Raw genomic sequence first — 18229 nt, 5'->3', positions numbered from 1 at the left:
ATACGGAACTGTTGTTAGAGGTAGGTCCTTGAACTCAGGTCTGTCTAGGTTATTGGCCCAGTTTTAGAGGCAGGGTCTTGACAAATGTTGAACCCAAGCTCAAAAGATGAAGATTAGTTCATCTTTGAACTGAGCCAAATACTAAACTTTAAAACTGAGCCATAGTTTTATGTTTCTAATAATTTACATACTAGTTCACATGAGAAATGAACTTGTAGAGTTTTATTTTTGAAAAACTGTCTGATTCACGCATCCTGCTCGGCTGGGTATACTACATCCCTCCAGAGTCTTTCATATTCCTGCCTTAGATACAGTAACCAATTCTTTTGGAAACACAGTCTTTGCCTTTATGATTTACTTCAAAGAATAAAACAGACAATTGTATAATCTGAGGTGAAAAGTTAAGACAACAGAGAACTTTATTAGGTAATTTTTTTCCATTGCTGTGACAACATACTTGTCAGATAAGGGAGAAAAGTCTTCATGTGGCTCACAGTCTGAGAGTACAGTCTTCTCGGCGGTGGGGGGGATGCTGGCAGCAGAGGTCACATTGTGTCTGTAGCCGGCAGCAGAGGTCACATTGTATCTGTAGCTGGCAGCAGAGGTCACATGGTGTCTCTACCCAGAGGTATGGAAGTCCGTGTCCCAGCATGTCCCAGATCCCCATTGAATTGAGAGCACAGCTAATTAGCTAGGTCTTTAAAATGATTTTAAATTTTGGTTTTCTCATTTCCCACATTTAAATTGTGGTGGCCACTTGAAAGATCTTTTCATGTGGCCATAGGCCTCCCTTATAAAGGTATTCGGATAGTGGAGACATAGACCAGCTATCTGGGAGAGAGCGAGTTTTTCCATCTCTTGTTCATTTACCCATGGAAACAGTTTTCTTATGTGAAGAGATACTTGATTTATGTTAATGACCATCTTTTTTTTTCTCTTCAGTGTATTCCACAACAGAAAAATGACAGTGACTGTGGAGTCTTTGTGCTCCAGGTAAATACTATTGTTTACTGTGTGTGAATTGGTTGTTTTGTTCTGAGAGAATGGTAGTCCTTTGTATCCAGTATTAGGGAAGGCATCCCTTTCCCTTTGTTGTGGCTGTATTTGCATTAGGAAGAGCTCCCCCTGCCCCCTAAGGCCCTTAGTAAGCAGCGTCAGAGAAGTACATGTGTTTATGGGAAAATATATGACCTCAGCTTTACAAGACCTTGGGGGGTAACCCCACTGTACACCTCACACCTTATAAGGAAACTCAAGTTTGCACTTTGTTCCCCTGGGAGGTCCGAGTGCAGACCGGCACACTGCACTTGGGCAGAGAGGAAGGATGCCCAGCTGTCCACGGGCCTGGAGAGCTGACTCGCATCTGATTCTCAGGTTGAGCATGGCCGCCTAACCCTTTAAACCCGGCACTCGGCGGCAGAGCTCTGAGGCCAGCCTGGTCTACAGAGTTCCAGGACAGCCTGGGCTGTTACACAGAAAAACCATCTTGAAAAACAACAACATGATTTTCCAAGAACCAAAAACATGACTCTGCAGCCTTCGACTGTTAGGTGTGTGTGTGTGTGTGTGTGTGTGTGTGTGTGTGTGTGTGTGTGTGTGTGTGTCTACAAGGCAGTGGCGGGGAGCACAGGCGCACATGCCACCCGGTGTCTCTGGGACAGAGTGCATTTTTTTTTTTTTTTTTCAGTACTGCAAGTGCCTCGCCTTAGAGCAGCCTTTCCAGTTTTCCCAAGAAGACATGCCTCGAGTGCGGAAGAGAATCTATAAAGAGCTGTGTGAGTGCCGGCTCCTGGACTGAGGCTCAGCAGGGACTCCGCAAGGCTGGCCGTGTTGGAGCAGAGAGCTTGTTACTTGAATCTCCAGACACTTACTGAGTTTTTACAGATCTTTCGGATTGGTGGTATCGGGCCACTGTTGTTACCTCAAGTTTATTTTTGCCCTCCTTCATTTCTCCTGCTATCATGTACTTTTTTAATGTTCAGTTTAGTTTCATTTTAACTTTATGGATTCCATACATCCCTCCCATATTTAATATTTATTATCCAAACGCATGCATATAGACAGAGCATGCAGTAAAGAGTATTAAAAAAAAGCCTAGTAGATTTGGTGCAGCTTTTGAAACATAGTTAGATGTGAACTGAATACAGGTTTAAAATTTAACCCCAGAACTTAAAACTGCAGGATGTTTTTGATGCAGTGTAGCTCAGAATAGATGTTCCCTATGGCATAAAGGGGAGCTCGGAGTGGTTGTAAAAAAGCCAGTCACATTTTACTTATCCCAGCAGCACTTTGCCTGATGTCCCTCAGACGAGTCTCTGAGCATGAGATGCATTCCTTTCGAGGGCGAGAGGGGCTGGTCTGCTTAGGGACACAGTGCTTGCAAGCGCAGTGCTGATTTGAGAAGAGTTAAGGTATGAGAGGGGGAAAAAGCGTCCTTGAAGGCCAGTTAACTTAAAGGTTTCTTTCGTTTTGTTGTTTTGAGACAAGGTCTCACTGTGTAGCCCAAGCTGTCCTGGAACTCACAGTAGCTAGGCTGGACTCAAACTCAAGCTAATCCTGTCTCTGTCTCCCCAGGGCTGGTAATATAGGTACATACCAATACACTCTACAATAAGATTTCCATTTTGGTCTTAAGGATTAAAATACATGGATTAAATCTCATAAAGGCTTTTCTTGGGACACTGAATTTTCTTGGATTTTTTTCCTGGGTTTGACTTGTGGAAAAAAAAAACAAAATCCTTAGCATCCATCAAACTCATAAATGAGAATTTGGCTTTTCATAGAAGTAATTTGCTAGTCCCACTTGTCTTTGTTGCCTCTCACGCACGCACTCCAGGGTATTTAAGAATTACAGGAATGGCTCTACTTGAAGGTATCTGAAATACAAGCATCACAGTAGAAGACTGGCCAAGTTCTTCTGCAGATGGTGGGAGGAGAGAGGGGCGACACGGAGGAGGTCTCTGGGGAGAGAGCACACGAGGAATGTTTTCCTCCATCTTCTCTGGTGGCCCAGCAGCTCGAGGGGTCTTTAGCTTCTGCAAGAGCAGTCTGAATCCTGTACTTAAGAACTCCCTGTTTATTTAACTCCGTCCCCTGGGGACGGCTGTAGAGTAGCCTGTTCTGTGGACTAGGAAGAAAGTGGTAGACCCTGCATCTTTAATCTGGTCTTTTGTGACACGTTTTCAAGAAAAGAAGTAAGATGCAGATTAAGCCTAACCAGTCAGTTTTTTTCCGAATTGAAGGAGGGAGAGCAATAAACTTGTGCAGAAAACTACAAGTAAATGGCAGAAGGTGAGTGCCTCGTTAGGCGTGAGCTGTTTGAAAACCAGAACAGGGGAAATGGCTGAGCAGGGCTTGCTGCCGCAGGTGAGGGCTGGATCAAACTGCAGTTTGCCTGCACGATTCCCTGCCGCAGCATGGACACTGGGCAGCGGCCCTGGCACTCTCCTCTCTGTCATCCAGACTCCAAAGTCCTTCGCATAGAACCAGGCAGTGTTGTGCTTCAGGCTATTAAAGAGCCTGAGAGTAGAGGTCATTATCACAGGTAAGGTGGTCACCACTTGGGAAGATGAAGTTAGATGGGGGAGATGTCTCTTCCATTCTTGTAGTACTGGGGATCGAACCCAGGGTTGTCTGTCTGTATGCTAGGCAGGTGCTCTACCACTGAGCTACCTACCACCTTAGCCCTCTTTGAGCTTTTGTATTTTGAGACATGGTCTCATGAAGTTCTCGTTGGTTTTGAATTCACCCTGTGCCTGAGCCTGGCCTTGTTTACACTCCTGACACCTGAGTAGCTAGAATTACAGGCCAGCCCTGCAGGCCAGACTGCTTGAAGATCTCTTAGGGAAGGGGCTTGGGAAACAGGGTCTCAATGTCAGGCTAGCCTCAAACTCATTACGTAGCTGAAGATGACCTCCAATTCCCAGTTCTCTCTCGGTGCTAGGATTAGAGATTTGTGTCACCATGCCCAGCTAAAGATGTGGTCTTAAGACTTTCAGACATAATCACACCAACATGAGCATCTTCCAAATGTATACCTGAGATACAGCATGGGTTTTCGCTGCTGTGCCTATCCTGAAATAGCCAGCAATGAGGTGACGTACTTGGTGTCTTGAGTGAGGAAGTATCTATCTCACTTCCCCAATAACAGACCCATCAGGAGAAGTTACAGTTGTATTCCTTTGAGAATCTTGCTGAAACAGGGTCTTTGTTTAGCCCAGGCTGGCCTTAAATTTACAGTCCTTCCGCCTCAGCCTCCCTGATGTTTGGATTACGTGGGTGCACTAGCATTTTCAATCCTGGGAGAATCTTAATGTCCAGAGCCTGAGTTGCCTCATCTCCCGACTGAGAAATGGTCATGTCAGCACTGAGGCATGCAGGAACTCAGCCGTCCAGGTCCAGTTACTCTTCCCTTCTAAAGGATAGGGCACTGTCAAGTGTCCTGCTCAGCTTGCTTTGGCCTAAATGCTGGATGTTTTGAGTATGTTCTAAGTCTTTCTGTCATTAGTGAGACTTGGTTTCAGAATACATAGTTGCTCTTTGTCTTTTTGCGACTACATGTAAATTTCTGTTTAGCTTTCAAGTCCTAGGTTGTAATTTTTTTTGTCTTGATGTTTGCAGGAATGCTTTCTGTCACTGGCTTGGCACCGAACTGTTGATCCCATAAAGTAGGCAGACTGTGTCACTGGGATGAATGTAAACCCTGCACAGACTTAGAGCTATTCATGTAGATAGGATGAGTCTTCAATAAGCTGCCCAGTCCTCACGGCAAACTTACCTGGCTGTAGTTGCTTCTGTCCAGTGGTCTTTCCTTTTGTTAAATTTCTAGTAATGACTATAGGTTTAATTCATCTTTTAGTTTCCGTAGGCATCATGAGAATTAACTTTCAGTTGGCTGCTCAAGGAAGAGCAGAGCAGTTGCTGCCAATAACTTCACAGTGCGGGTTGACTTCGCACTGTACTCTGTTTACTATTGAATATGAATAACATGGTCATCTTGAATTGATCGTTGGAATACGACAACAGACCTAACTGGGGACACAGCCAGTACTTGCCTAATGTGAGTTATCCCTTTTCTCTGCAGTTGTGGTAAACTGCTTCGTCCATGCATTAGAAGCAATCGGGGGTCTGAGTGGGTCAGGGTCAGAAACAGTGAGTTCATACTGTGCTTTAAATACACTGATTATCTGCTCTGCTTCATTGTTAAGAGACCAGGTTAATCAACAGTTATACAGCACATACTTCTGCTGTGTGCTAGGCTCTGCCTCCTGGCTGGTAGATATCTAAGATCTGGGGAACAGCATCTAAGAAGTGCTATTGTACTTGGGGTTACAAAAGCAGGCCTAGACAAGTTGTTCACTTGAAAGATTATGATCATGTAAAATTACAGTCAGTACTCAACCCTTCTAGCAAACTATTTTTTTGAAAAATAAACTAAATGCCTTTATAAACATGTGTTCTCTCGTGTTGAATAACATGTAATGCTTGGTGGATAGTATTTCTTGGGGTCATTCCAGTGGTAACGAGGCTCACTGGAGAACAGTGACCATCGGAAGCCCTACCTAGCTCTAGCCATGGAGCTGGGCACTGCAGCAGGAGCGCCTTCCTGGATGGATGCGGCCCAGTTTATCTGATACCATAGCTACTTGCCAACATGCAGCTGCCGAGTACAGAAAATGTGCTTGGCATGACTGAAAACCCAGGGTTCAATTCTCTCTTGGTGTGACTGAAAACTCAGGGTTCAGATTCTCTCTTGGTGTGACTGAAAACTCAGGGTTCAATTTTCTCTTCTTTTTTTTTTTTTCTTTTCATTTTTGGTTTTTCAAGATAAGGTTCCTCTGTTTAATAGCCCTGGCTGTCCTAGAACTTGCTTTGTAGACCAGGCTGGCCTCAAAGTCACAGAGACCCACCTGCCTTTGGCATGTGCTACCACTCCCCAGCTAATTTTATTCTTTTTTTTTTTTTACAGTGTGTGGTGGTGCACGCCTTTAATCCCAGCACCCAGGAGGCAGAGGCAGGAGGACCTCTGAGTTCGAGGCCAGCCTGGTCTACAGAGTGACTTGCAGGCTAGCCAGGACTAACTAGAGAGATATTGTCTCAAAACAACAAAGAATCACAACAATTATTTATTTATTTTGGTTTTTCGGAGACAAGGTTTTTGTGTAGCCTTGGCTGTCCTGGAACTCAATTTTCTAGACTCACCTACCTCTGCCTTCCACTAACCCCTAGAGCTGGGATAAAGATGTGCACCACCACGTCTGGCTAAGTCATTACAGTTTACTTATGAGTGTTCTGCCTGCACATAAGTGTACCATGGCATATGTAGTCGGTACTCATGGGGGTCATTGGATCCCATGAAACTAGAGTTACATAGAGTTGTGAGCCACCCCATCAGTGTTGGGAAGTGAACCCAGGTCCTCTGGCAGAAGCAGGTGCCACTGAGCCATTGCTTCAGCCCCCACTGTATGATTTTTAAATAGCCACCGGTGATGTTCTGCCACCATACTGGGTAGCAGAGCTCTAATCCAAGTCTCAAGTTTATACCTCATCTTACAGTGCATAGGAAGCTATTGACACTCAGGTCTCAGGACGGCTGCTCTGCTCTTCACTCACACACTGCAGCCTACCTGTCTCTGTGGACTTACACACTGCAGCCTACCTGTCTCTGTGGACTGTACTTCTTTGTAGTTTTGTTGCTGTTGTTTGGGCTAGAGATGGACTGTGCCTTTTGAGATAGGTTCTTGCTATGTAACCTTGGCTAGTTTTTTTCCCTCAGCTTCCCAAGAATTAGGATTACAGGCATGTGTCACCACGCCCAGCTTAGCATACATCTCTGAGAGCTCACTTTCTTGGATTAAAATGGGATGTAGTTCAGATACTGTGTCTGCAGTAGGAAAGAAGAGTGTGGTGGTTTGAAAGAAGACGGTCCCCATAGGGATTGGCTGAGGAGGTGTGGCCTTGTGGGAGGAAGTGTGTCACTGTGGGCTTGGACTTTGAGGTCTCCTATGCCTAAGCTATACCCAGTGTGGAACACAGATTCCTGCTGCCTACGGGTCAAGATACAGAATTCTCAGCTCCTTCTCCAGCACCATGTCTGCCTGCATGCCACCATGATGATAATGAACTAAACCCCTGAAACTGTAAGCCACTCCATTAAATGTTTTCCTTTATAAGAGTTGCCGTGGTCATGGTGTCTCTGCACAGCAATAGAAACCCTACAACAACAGATGTAATAGAAAAAGACTGTCAAAATTAGCATCCTCAAGCCCAAGAATCATCCTCTTAATTCAGCCCCATCTCCTTCCTGTCCCATCATCTGGAGTCTGCATCCTGGGGAAAACTGGCCTCTCTGCCCTCCTCCATCAGTAGTTACTTGGTGCGTCTTGTCTTCACAGGGGACCCACACTTCCTCTCTTGCCCTGCCGTCGTAGTTACAAATGTCGGACTGAAATGGACATACGAGTTCTGTACATTATCTCTCCCAGGGTACAGGGCATCAAAACATCCTTTTTTTTTTTTTTTTTGGTTTTTCGAGACAGGGTTTCTCTGTGTAGCTTTGCGCCTTTCCTGGAGCTCACTTGGTAGCCCAGGCTGGCCTCGAACTCACAGCGATCCGCCTGGCTCTGCCTCCCGAGTGCTGGGATTAAAGGCGTGCGCCACCACCGCCCGGCCCAAAACATCCTTTTTTATAGGCAAGGAAATATACACAGAATAAGTTGGTCTAAATTTATTGAAACTTGTTACAGAAGATAAAATGTCCACTGTTTTGGGTCACAAGATTATAGAAATCTGAGTTATATTTTACTACAAAAGAATATGATAAACGGTTCAAACTACAGTACAAAAACCTTTATTTTAAAACTCAAGTGTCTCCTCATTAAGTTTGCAAACGGGCTTCCTAAGCTGGTCCATTGCAGTAGTTACAGCTCCAAGAAACCACACTTAATTCAGCCTCAAAGATGTTCTGCCCCAACTTTGAAAAACTAGTGAGAATTAGAAGATGCTTTAGTAAAAAAGTAACAGATGAAAAGATTTCCCCCTTTTTTTTTTGTATCTTGAAAAATTACTCATATGTAGTATTAGAAAGAACATGCAAAATCCTCTAGACTCTCTCTGTAGAGACCTCCAGCTTACTGTTAATGCACGGGCCTCAGCAAGCACAATTTGAGGGAAAAAAAGAAAACAGACTGAAGAAATTGTACCAGTTACAACAGACATTTCCTGGAGGAGGCTTTCTGTTGTTAAACACTCCCAGTTTCAAACTCTTATTGTTTAGGCAGTCCTAAACCCAGAACCACTCACATAAGTACCTAACCACTGTGCCCCCCACCCACCCTTTTTCTGTTCCTATTTTGAGGCAGACTCAAAGGTTCCCCAGCTGGCCTTGAACTTTTGATTCTCTTGCTTCAGCCTCCTAAGTAGCCAGGATTATAGGCCTGGCTGAAGCCCCCTTTAAAAGCCCATTCTAGTCCAAGTCATTTTGAAAATAGGAAACAATAATCCAATGGCCCAATCACAGCTTCCATGTCCAGACAGTGTTTGAACTTTCATTCCATTCCCTGCTGACAAGTGTCTTTCCCCGACTTCTTAGGATAACAGAGACTCTCTAACAAAGTCCTTGAGGGTTTTTGTTTGTTTCTGGGTTTTCTGTTGTTGTTTCTTGTTTTGTTTTAAATTGTCAGTGAAACATTTGTATCTTTTGAGGAATGTGTTTAGTGACCATTCTTCAAGTCCTGATACTGACCTGACAATATAAAGCACAGAAGCAGGTAGCATCCTAGGACCGTAATTAAGGCTGACTTTTGTGCCAGCCATATTGAAATATAAAAAGCAAATCCAGTTGAAAGTACCTGTTCCTAATTTAGAGCAAAGCTACAGACTATAGCAAAATCTCAGCAATACACATGCAAACCTAAAATGTAAAAAATGACATCACTCCCCATGAAGATTACCAGACTACTTGTAAAGTCAATTCTTTTTTTTGTCTTGTTTTTTGAACAGGGTTTCTCTGTGTAGCTTTTGGAGCCTGTCCTGGAACTCACTCTGTAGCCCAGGCTGGCCTTGAACTCACAGAGATCCGCCTGCCTCTGCCTCCCAAGTGCGGGGATTAAAGGCGTGCGCCACCACCGCCCGGCTATAAAGTCAGTTCTTAAAATGAAGTGTAGATTCCGGCTGACAGTTTAATCAGCACAGAATGAGTTTGTTGCCCAGGATTACAGTTTTTGACCTAGTAACAGAAAGTCAACCTAATAAGACCAGAATTAAAGGCATTCTTTTGGATTCTGTCTTTTAATATTTCAGAAGAAAACCGGAAGTGGCTTCCATGCCACAGAGATCTGACCGATCCTTGGGTCGCGCTCATCAACAGTCAAGAGTGAGCTGTACTGGGCTCTCTCCACTCACTGTTTTTGTGCCAGTTTGCCATAGCCGCCTCTGCCAGCATCGTAGTCTTCCCGATACTCATCTCGAACCTAATTGAAAACAAACAAACAAGAACAGAGCACCATGGGCTGTTGATACAACAAACAATCATGGCAGCATAGCTAAACCCTTTCAGATGTCCACGAACGAGCAGGGCATAAAAATTAAAGTAAAACTCATTTACGTGCATTCTGCTTTTGTTCCAGACCTTGTTGCAGGAGGAAGGCCCCTAGCATGAGTTCAGTAACACTTAAAGAAATGTACAGAATATTTCAAAGTCTGAAATTTCCTTATCATTGGCCCTGGTGCACACCCATCAGTGATTTAAAGATTCAGGAGGCAGAGGCAAGAGGGTCTCAAGTTTGATGCCAGTCTGGCTACATGGCCAAGATCTTGTCTCAGGAACACCCCATCAATAATAACAAGCACAAGCTCATAGAAAAGGACTTCCACACATTGACAGAGCACCTGTATTACAACTGGAACCCCAGGCAGATGAGCTCAGATGCATACCTGACCCCCAGATCGTCCACGTCCATACTGCCTGCCCTCCTTAAAGCCTGCATCCCAGTCTGTGCGGATGAGCCGGTCATCCAGACGAGTCCCGTTTATGTACCGCATGGCATTCTCTGCGTCCGCTCTCGAATAGTATCTTAAGTGGAAGTATTAAGGAACACCACCAGCATTGCTTCAAACAAGAGACAGGAAGCAACACATCTAACGATGCAGAGTTGCTAAAAAAAATGAAAAGTGAAAAGCTAGCCCAACCAGACTAATTACAGATACTCATTTTGTAGAAGCCAGTTCAACCTTGTTCCAACTGCACTTAGGGACACACAAAGGATAGGTAAATGACATTTGTCCGGACCTGGGTCAGTCATGATTTCCTAGGTATATCTGCTAATAATTATTTGGTCCATGTTTTGATTTGCAAATAGAAAAATATGGTCAATGTAATATTCGACCACAAACTTCTTATGCTAGAACAATGATAAAGTTGGACGTAGTGGTTCATGTCCATAATCCTAGCACTCAGGAGGCTGAAGCAGTGGGATTGCTGTGAGTGTGAGGCCAGCCTGGACTACAGACCAAGATTCTGTCTCAAAACAAAAACAATGTCAAAAGGGGGTGGGGGTGGCGGCTGGAGAGATGGCTCGATGGTTAAGAGCACTTGCTTCTTCTGGGGACTCGGGCTTGATTCCCAGAACCTCTGTGGTGGTTTACAACCAGAACTCCAGGTCCCAGATCTGATGCCTTCTTAGGACCTCAGAGGGCATCAGGTATGCACGTAGTGCACAGACATACATGCAGGCAAAGCACTAACATAGAAAGTTAAATATAATAAAAAGTTTAAGAACCACCACCAAAAAAGAAAAATCTTACTCATATACATGCATAAACATATACATGCTTATACATATATAAATTTAAAAAATCCTAATTACTGACTTAAGCAATTATAATTCACAGCTGGACTTGCTGGTTTAAATTAGTCTTTCCTTGTCTTTAGATAGGGAAATCTTTGGTGAAATTCCAGCACCGACACCTAGACAATGCCTAGCAAGCAGTAGGCATTTAATGACTTGTTTCATGAATGCTCGACAAAGAGCACACCAGTGAGCAAGAGCAGGCTTCTTTTGTCCACTTATCATGAAATTGTGGTGCCCCCCCCCCCCCCCCCCCCCCCCCCCGCCTGGAGGCTTATCCCAAGAGTGGAGAGCGAAACAACATAAGATGCCTTTTTTTCCCCTTTGGAGACGGTCTGTATCTCCAGCTGTCCTGAACTCATTATAGAGACCAAGCTGAGCCCAAACTCACAGAGACCCACCTGACTACCTTGAGTGCCAGGATTAAAGTGATTCAAGGTGTGGGTCACCATGGCTAGAACTCTTTTTTGGTTTTTTGAGACAGGGTTTCTCTGTGTAGCCCTGGCTGTCCTAGAACTCACTAGGTGGACCAGGCTGGCCTCGAACCCAGAGATCCACCTGCCTTTGTCTCCCAAGTGCTGGGATTAGACACTTTTTCTTAAAGATTCATCTGTGAACAAAATTTCTGAAAAGAACGCACTATCAGTTTCACAGTTTACAGAATATGACTCACAGGAAGAACTGAGAGAAACCTGTAGGGATTATAGTGATGGCTCGAGTTCCAGTTAGCCAGGGCCACACAGTGAGACCCTGTCTCAAAAAAGAAAAGAAAAAGAAAAAGGCAGGTCCTCCGGCTCTTGCTTCCCTTCCTGGTTCGACAGTTATATCAGATCCCCAAGGATACTCCACAAAACAGAATCCACATGCTGTCTTCTTCATTTTATCCAGACCCATGATGATCTTCTTTATGTCACCACTTTTGCTGAAGAGTTCATAAATCTGTTCTTCAGTTGTATAAAAGGAAAGATTTCCAACATATAATGTACAGCTTTTCTTCAGTAATTTTTCTTGTTCTTCGTTGTCACCCTAGAATATCAAATAGAGACGAAGTTAAACATTACAACCTAAAAAGATCTGCGTAGGGCTGGGGCTATCGAATGCTCAGCAGGTAAAGGCACTGGCTGTGCAAGCCTGACAACCGGAGTTTGATCCCTGGAACCCAAGTGAGAAGAAGCTGGATGTGGTGGCATGCACCTGAAATCCCAGAACAACTACAGCAGATTCTCCTTGAAGCTTGAGGCCAGCCTTGCCTGGAGTACACAGAGCAGAGCCAAGAGTGAATCCTCAGAGAGGTGAAAGGTGAGAAACCATCCCTTAAGTTTCCTGTGCCCTCCGCAAGCATTACACATACATAAAATGAACACCAGACTTGAGCCTTGCTGAAAGTCCTATTCCTAAGGATAATAAAGAAGCCCATTCTGATTTGGAAATTAAAGCCTCTCACCACCCTGATTCCTAGCATACTCTTCCTTGCCATGAGAGGTGGTTTTGGGGGGTCGGGGGTTGGGGTGGATGCAGAGATGACTGCTCAATTCCCATTGCCCACATGGCAGCTTATGACTGTCTAATTCCAGTCCTAGAGGATTCAACACCCTCTTCTGGCTTCTGGGGTTGGTCACCAGGCATGCAGACGGTGCACAAATGTACATTCAGGCAATGCTCATGTACATAAATAAAATATATTTTAAAGTGCAGATTGGTTTTGGGTGGCGTTGGAGATTGAACACAAGATGTGACATATTAGGCAAGAACTCTACCAGCCTGGAAGTATTCCCGTTCTAAAACAGCCTGCTTTTAATGGAGAAACAGAGCATGTAACTCCTCCTACACCACACTGCCCTAGGAGTGGCATGGAAGAGAACTCTTTTTCTTCTTCTTCTTTTTTTTTTTTTGGTTTTTCAAGACAAGGTTTCTCTGTGTATCCTGACTGTCCTGGAACTCACTCTTTAGACCAGGCTGGCCTCGAACTCACAGAGATCCTCCTGGCTCTGCCTCCTGAGTGCTGGGATTAAAGGTGTGCGCCACCACTGCCTAGCAAGACTCACTTTCTTTAAAAGACAGGATGAAGCCAGAAAGCTAGGAATGGGAGTTAAGTGGGCTTCAGCTAACACACAACAGTCTCCAGGGATATAGTGGTTCACTGTGGCCCAGAGCCGGTATTTGGTCACTATGGTGATGGGGAGCAAACTCAGGTTGGCATGCTGAACAAGCCCAGGCCCAGGTTTGTTTCTGTTCTCTAGGACCTTATATTGTAGCCTAGATGACTCCTGAACTTCCAACACCCTGCTTCAGCTCTGAATGCTGTGATCACACACGAGCTACCACACTCAACTAGCAGGGTATTTTAGGTGTCATCCCTGCGCTTTCTAGCATTCCCGCTGGAAAGGACACAGATATACAGATGTGGTCAACAGGCCCACCAACTGACCAGACATTTTTAGCCTAGTGTGAGGGCCCAGACATTAGCCATATGATGGAATCCAGCTGGAGAGTAGCTGAGAAGACTCATGTTCAGGGCATTCACTCAAGAACACTCCATTTTCCATTTAGCAGTCCTTAGAAAATGTTGATCCAGTTCCCTTTATTCTGAGAATATGAGTGCATTAATCACTTCTGAATTCTTTGTAGCACAGAGCTCAGGCTATCAGTATTTATTATATATAGTGTTCTGCCTGCATGTTTACCTGCAGGCCAGAAGACGGCACCAGATCTCATTACAGATGGCTGTGAGCCACCACATCATTGCTGGGAATTGAACTTGGGAAGTGGAAGAGCAACCAGTGCTCCTAACCTCCAGCCCAGAATAGTAGGATTTATGTGAGCAAATTTAGTGGTATATTGGAGAAACATGGAAACACTGACAGGAAACTAAAGAGTCTGGCTTACTTCACCATAGCTTGTTCTAGTTGGGGCTTCAGTCTTCCAGGACTAGGAACTGCTAGAGTTTTGTTTGGTTGGTTTTTTGTTTTTAAAGAATTTTATTTAATGTGTTTTGCCCATACACGCACAGGAACATGTACCACCTGCATGTAGTACTCATGGAGGCCAGGAGAGGGAGTTGGAACTGCAGTTAGAGATGGTTGTCAGCCACCATAGGACTGCTGGGAACCAAACCCTGGCCCTCTGCAAGAGCAGCAAGTGCTCTTAACCCCTGAGCTATCCCAAGTTGGAGTGCAAAGTGAAAGAAGAGACAGAGTAAGAAGGGTCAATTTAAATGTATGTCTGTATGTTTGTGTGGGGGAACATCCATGTGAATGCAGTGCTTTGGAGGCTAGAATAGGGTGTTGGATCCTCTGGAGCTGGAGTTACAAGCAGTTCTAACCCATGTGGTGTGCATACTGGGAACCAAACCTGGCTCATTTGCAAGAGTAGTGTGTGCTCTTAACCACTGACCCATCTCTCCAGCTCTGTAGTTTTGTTTACTTTTTAAGTTATTCCCTCGGCCAGGCAGTGGTGGCGCACACCTTTAATCCCAGCACTTGGGAGGCAGAGCCAGGTGGATCTCTGTGAGTTCGAGGCCAGCCTGGGCTACAGAGCAAGATCCAGGACAGGCACCAAAACTACACAGAGAAACCCTGTCTGGAAAAACCAAAAAAAAAAAAAAAAAAGTTATACCCTCCCCCGCCATGTGTGGGTAGCCCTTGGAAGCCAGAGGCATAGGATTCCCTGTTTGCTATTTTGTTTTTTGAGACAGGGTTTCATGTAGCTCAGGCTTTACTGAACCTACAATGCAACCACGATGACACTGAATTTCTGATCCTCCTGCCTCCACCTTCCAGTAAGCACAGGCATTCACCACCATTCTGGGTTTATGTACAGCTCAAGATCTACCCAAGGGCTTCATGTGTGCATGCCAGGCAAATATTCTACCTACTGAGCTATGTCTATTAGCCCAATTGGTTTGTTTTGTGTTTTGAGATAGGACCATGGAGCCCAGTCTGGCCTCAAACTTCCATATTCATGCTACCAACTCCCCCAAATGCATGGATCACCACACCCATCTCCAAGTTACGGATTTGTGGTTTAGGTTTATTATTATTTTATGCGTATTAGTGTTTTGCCTGCTTGTATGTCTGTGCACCATGTGCGTGGCTCGTGCCTTCAGAGAGCAGAATAGGGCATCGGATCCCCTGGAATTCATTAGAGATGGTTGTGAGTCATCATGTGGGTGCTGGGGACTAAATCCAAGTCCTCAAGAACAGCCTGTGCTAACCTCTGAGCCATCTCTCTAGCCCTCCACTTTACAGTTTTAAAAAGACAGACATGCAGCTGTACACAATAAAATAGTCATTCTGCCTGCCCCGGGGAAGGCTCAAAAGACTGCAGGTCAAAAAGCTACATATACATTGTTTTATTTAATTATCAGAACTATATGTGGTAAGTTCTAATGCATCATTCCCTCCCATTTTACATGTGAGAAAAAACAGTTGCGTCACCTAAGGTGAAACACAGGAGTTATAGCCAGAATTTGAACTTAGTCTTGGGCTGAGCATGGTGGTATACTCTTAATCCCAGCACTTGGCAGGCAGGCAGAAGCAGGTGGGCCTCTGATGAGTTCCAAGCCAGCCTAGTTTACATGTTGAGTTCCAGGCCAGCCAAGGCTATATAGTAAGACCTTGTCTCAAAACACAAAACAAGCACAATTTGGTCTTGTCCCTACTGCCGCATTGCCTTAAGACCGCTACAGGACTGAACAGGTGAAGTCTATGGAACCATAGTCACTGTGTGCTCAAACAAATAAACAGCCAGGTGGTGGTGGTGAATGCCTTTAATCCCAGCATTTGTGAGGCTGAGACAGGCAGATTTCTGTGAGTTCGAGGCCAGTTGGGTCTACAGTGGGAGTTCCAGGACAGCCAGGGCGGTTACACAGAGAAACCCTGTCTCAAAAAAAAAAAAAAAAAAAAACAACAAAACCACCAAACCAAATGAACATAAGGTCTTAGAACTTTAGATGAGCCATTAGAGAAAACAATCCCTTCACCATTTGCTTTTTACATGTGCAGGCTGGTCTCAAACTTGTTATCTTTCTGCCTCAGTCTCCAGAACAGCTAGGACTACAGACGTCCACCACCACACCTGGCTAGCAGATTTACTTTGTACTGCTGCTCTTTTCTCAGATACAAGTAAAATCCAAACAGTCTACAGCGTCGGTGAAACTTAATTTCACACTCAATACAGCACTGGACATTGCATTCAGAAGACACTAGAAAAAGCACATGACAGAAATTGTTACTGCTGGAAGAGAGCTACAGGCATTTGACGGAAGAAATGAATGACTCCTCTCCTGGCTTTAACCTTGCATGATGCTTTAAATTCAAAATGGTTAAGTGATTGATGTGGACCTGTTCAAAGTAATGAGAACTGTAAAAAGCGGTAGAAGTGAAACTCATCCCAGACACACAGTATACATTTTCAAATCCGGCTGGTTGAGTTTCTTTTTGGTTTTTGTCTGTTTTTCGAGACAGGGTTTCTCTGTGTAGCCAATGGCTGTACTGGATTTTGCCATCCAGGCAAGCTTCATGTGACTCGTGTGGCGTGTCCATCCTGATGCCTGTCAAAACAGGACTCAACGTGGAGGCTCCTTACTGCCAACTCTGCAGGACTGTCTCACAACCCAAAGGACTGCAGTGCCAAACGGCAGGGTCTGGCTGATTATAAACACAAAAACGGCCAGCGCGTCTAGCTCGGCCGCCGCAGGGACACCTCCTCTTCACGACAGCCACTTTCCCGAGCAAGACAAGCCCACCAAACAGCCACCGCGCTGCCCGCACCTGCCTGCCTTGGTGCTGGTACCAGCAGCGGCATTGAGAGGATGGAAAAACAGGTCTCCAGTTCCCTAGGCGATAAAGTGGCTTCGGTGATCGCCAAACACTGCTAGGACCCCCCACAAAACAGGAAGACCCAGTAAGGCAAGTGCAAGCCGTTTCTCGCATTCGGGCCCAAGGCTTGCCCCTCTCGTGGCCCGGCCCGCCTCACCCGGAAGTGCTGGTCCCGGTACTCGCTGAGCTCCACGTAGGAGTCGCTGTGCAGCGCCTTCAGGAGGCCACCGGACATGGTGCAGAGAGAGACACGAACCACGACGCGGCCACGGCTGGAAGGACCGGGCGGCTGCGGCGGCGGCGGCGGAAACGGAAGCGTGTGCGGCCCTGCTGCGGGAAGCGGACGTGGTCGGGGCCCATCCTGGGGCGGCGGTGTCGTCATCATGCGGCGTCGGCTTGTCCGTCGGCCGGCGTGGCCGGTGGGAAGGCGAGTGCGGCGTGGCCCGGGTTCCGGGGAGCTCGGAGGACGATGGTTTTCCGGCGGTTGCTGGCTGCCCTGCTGCACAACCCGCAGCTGGTGGAGCGGCTTTCCGAGTCGCGGCCCATCCGGCGGGCGGCGCAGCTCACGGCCTTCGCGCTGCTGCAGCTGCAACTGCGCGGCCACGACGCGGCCCGCCGCCTGCGGGCCCTCGCGGATCAGCCCCCGGGCTCCTTGGGTCGCCGCGTCGTGCGGTTCAAGGACACCTTCAGCCAGGAACTCCGCCGCCGCCTCCGGGACCGTCGAGGGCCACCCCCAGGTCATCAGAAGGGCCCGGGCGCCAACGCGTAAGCACAGACTGGGCTCTCCCGGGCCGAAGCCACGTCCCCTCCTCCCTTCAGTGACCTACACCGACCTCAGTGTTCGTGAGTTATCTCGGGCACGGTGCACGGCTTCGAATCCTGACTCGGATCGTCAACATGCAGATGCCTACGGTCAAATGGGCCTGTGCGTGCTGGTCCTGTGACTAGACCAGAACATTGCATGACTGAGAGCCATGGATAAACAACCAGAAAGAGCGCCTGCCTTCTACAAGCGGGACTGAAGCTGAATGAATGCTGCTGCATCCGCACTGGTTCAGGAGAATACCAGGGAAGATGATGGATGGAATGACAACCCTAAAGATTGCCAAATCTGATTAAATATGTAAGCTGGTGATAAGTCTGTAGGATCTTGCTAATAATAGTTAACACGTTAAGCCTCTGTGCTGATTGATATCTGCTGTTGCATTCTGTGTGGTTTATGACTTAAAACCCCACTCGTGTGAGGAAATGGAGGCCCAAAGCCCTGCAGAGTGAGGTGAGCCCAGGCATGTGACTCCAAGGCCTGTGTTCTTGATCACTCCCTACTCTGCAGGATTTACCCTACTCAGGAGCTGCTCTTCCATCACTACTGAGCACTAAGGCCTCTGATGCCGTGGCACATGATGCTTGGTTTCATCTTCTCTATTTGGAGGGTCTGTCTGGGGTCCTCGCTATGGTCAGCTAACTCAACTGTGATTAGGGAACCCATGCATGTAACCTGCCTTGTCACTGTGAGACTCCTAACTCAGTTTCTAGACCTATTTAAGCCCCTCAGTTAACCTT

At 46.2% G+C, this 18229-nt stretch overlaps 2 protein-coding genes and 1 long non-coding RNA gene across 4 annotated transcripts in view; 1 reads left to right on the top strand and 2 right to left on the bottom strand.

Annotated features, from left to right (window-relative positions):
* The window catches only part of Senp5 (SUMO specific peptidase 5), a 38409-nt gene extending 32959 nt beyond the window's left edge, over positions 1-5450 (top strand). For both annotated transcript variants that reach the window (XM_006974500.4, XM_042259168.2), the window contains exons 9-10: positions 943-993; positions 1688-5450. In XM_006974500.4, the coding sequence (XP_006974562.2) occupies positions 943-993; positions 1688-1798 (162 nt within the window). In that variant the 3' untranslated portion in view covers positions 1799-5450. The remainder of the gene's footprint in view (positions 1-942; positions 994-1687) is intronic.
* On the bottom strand, positions 390-7680 carry LOC143268107 (uncharacterized). The gene is made up of 2 exons (XR_013043711.1): positions 6659-7680; positions 390-6626 (listed from the first exon to the last, which is right to left on the bottom strand). It is a non-coding gene; the product is annotated as an uncharacterized LOC143268107 (long non-coding RNA).
* Positions 7681-7711: 31 nt separating this feature from the next.
* On the bottom strand, positions 7712-17553 carry Ncbp2 (nuclear cap binding protein subunit 2). The gene is made up of 4 exons (XM_006974499.4): positions 16824-17553; positions 11692-11873; positions 9934-10072; positions 7712-9470 (listed from the first exon to the last, which is right to left on the bottom strand). The coding sequence occupies exons 1-4, from the start codon at positions 17406-17408 to the stop codon at positions 9399-9401; spliced, it is 978 nt and encodes a 325-aa protein (XP_006974561.2). The 5' UTR covers positions 17409-17553; the 3' UTR covers positions 7712-9398.
* Between the last annotated feature and the right edge of the window lie 676 nt (positions 17554-18229).

This window comes from Peromyscus maniculatus, chromosome 12, assembly GCF_049852395.1.
Source record: "Peromyscus maniculatus bairdii isolate BWxNUB_F1_BW_parent chromosome 12, HU_Pman_BW_mat_3.1, whole genome shotgun sequence".
NCBI lineage: Eukaryota > Metazoa > Chordata > Mammalia > Rodentia > Cricetidae > Peromyscus > Peromyscus maniculatus.
This window is presented reverse-complemented; position numbering and strand designations above follow the sequence as displayed.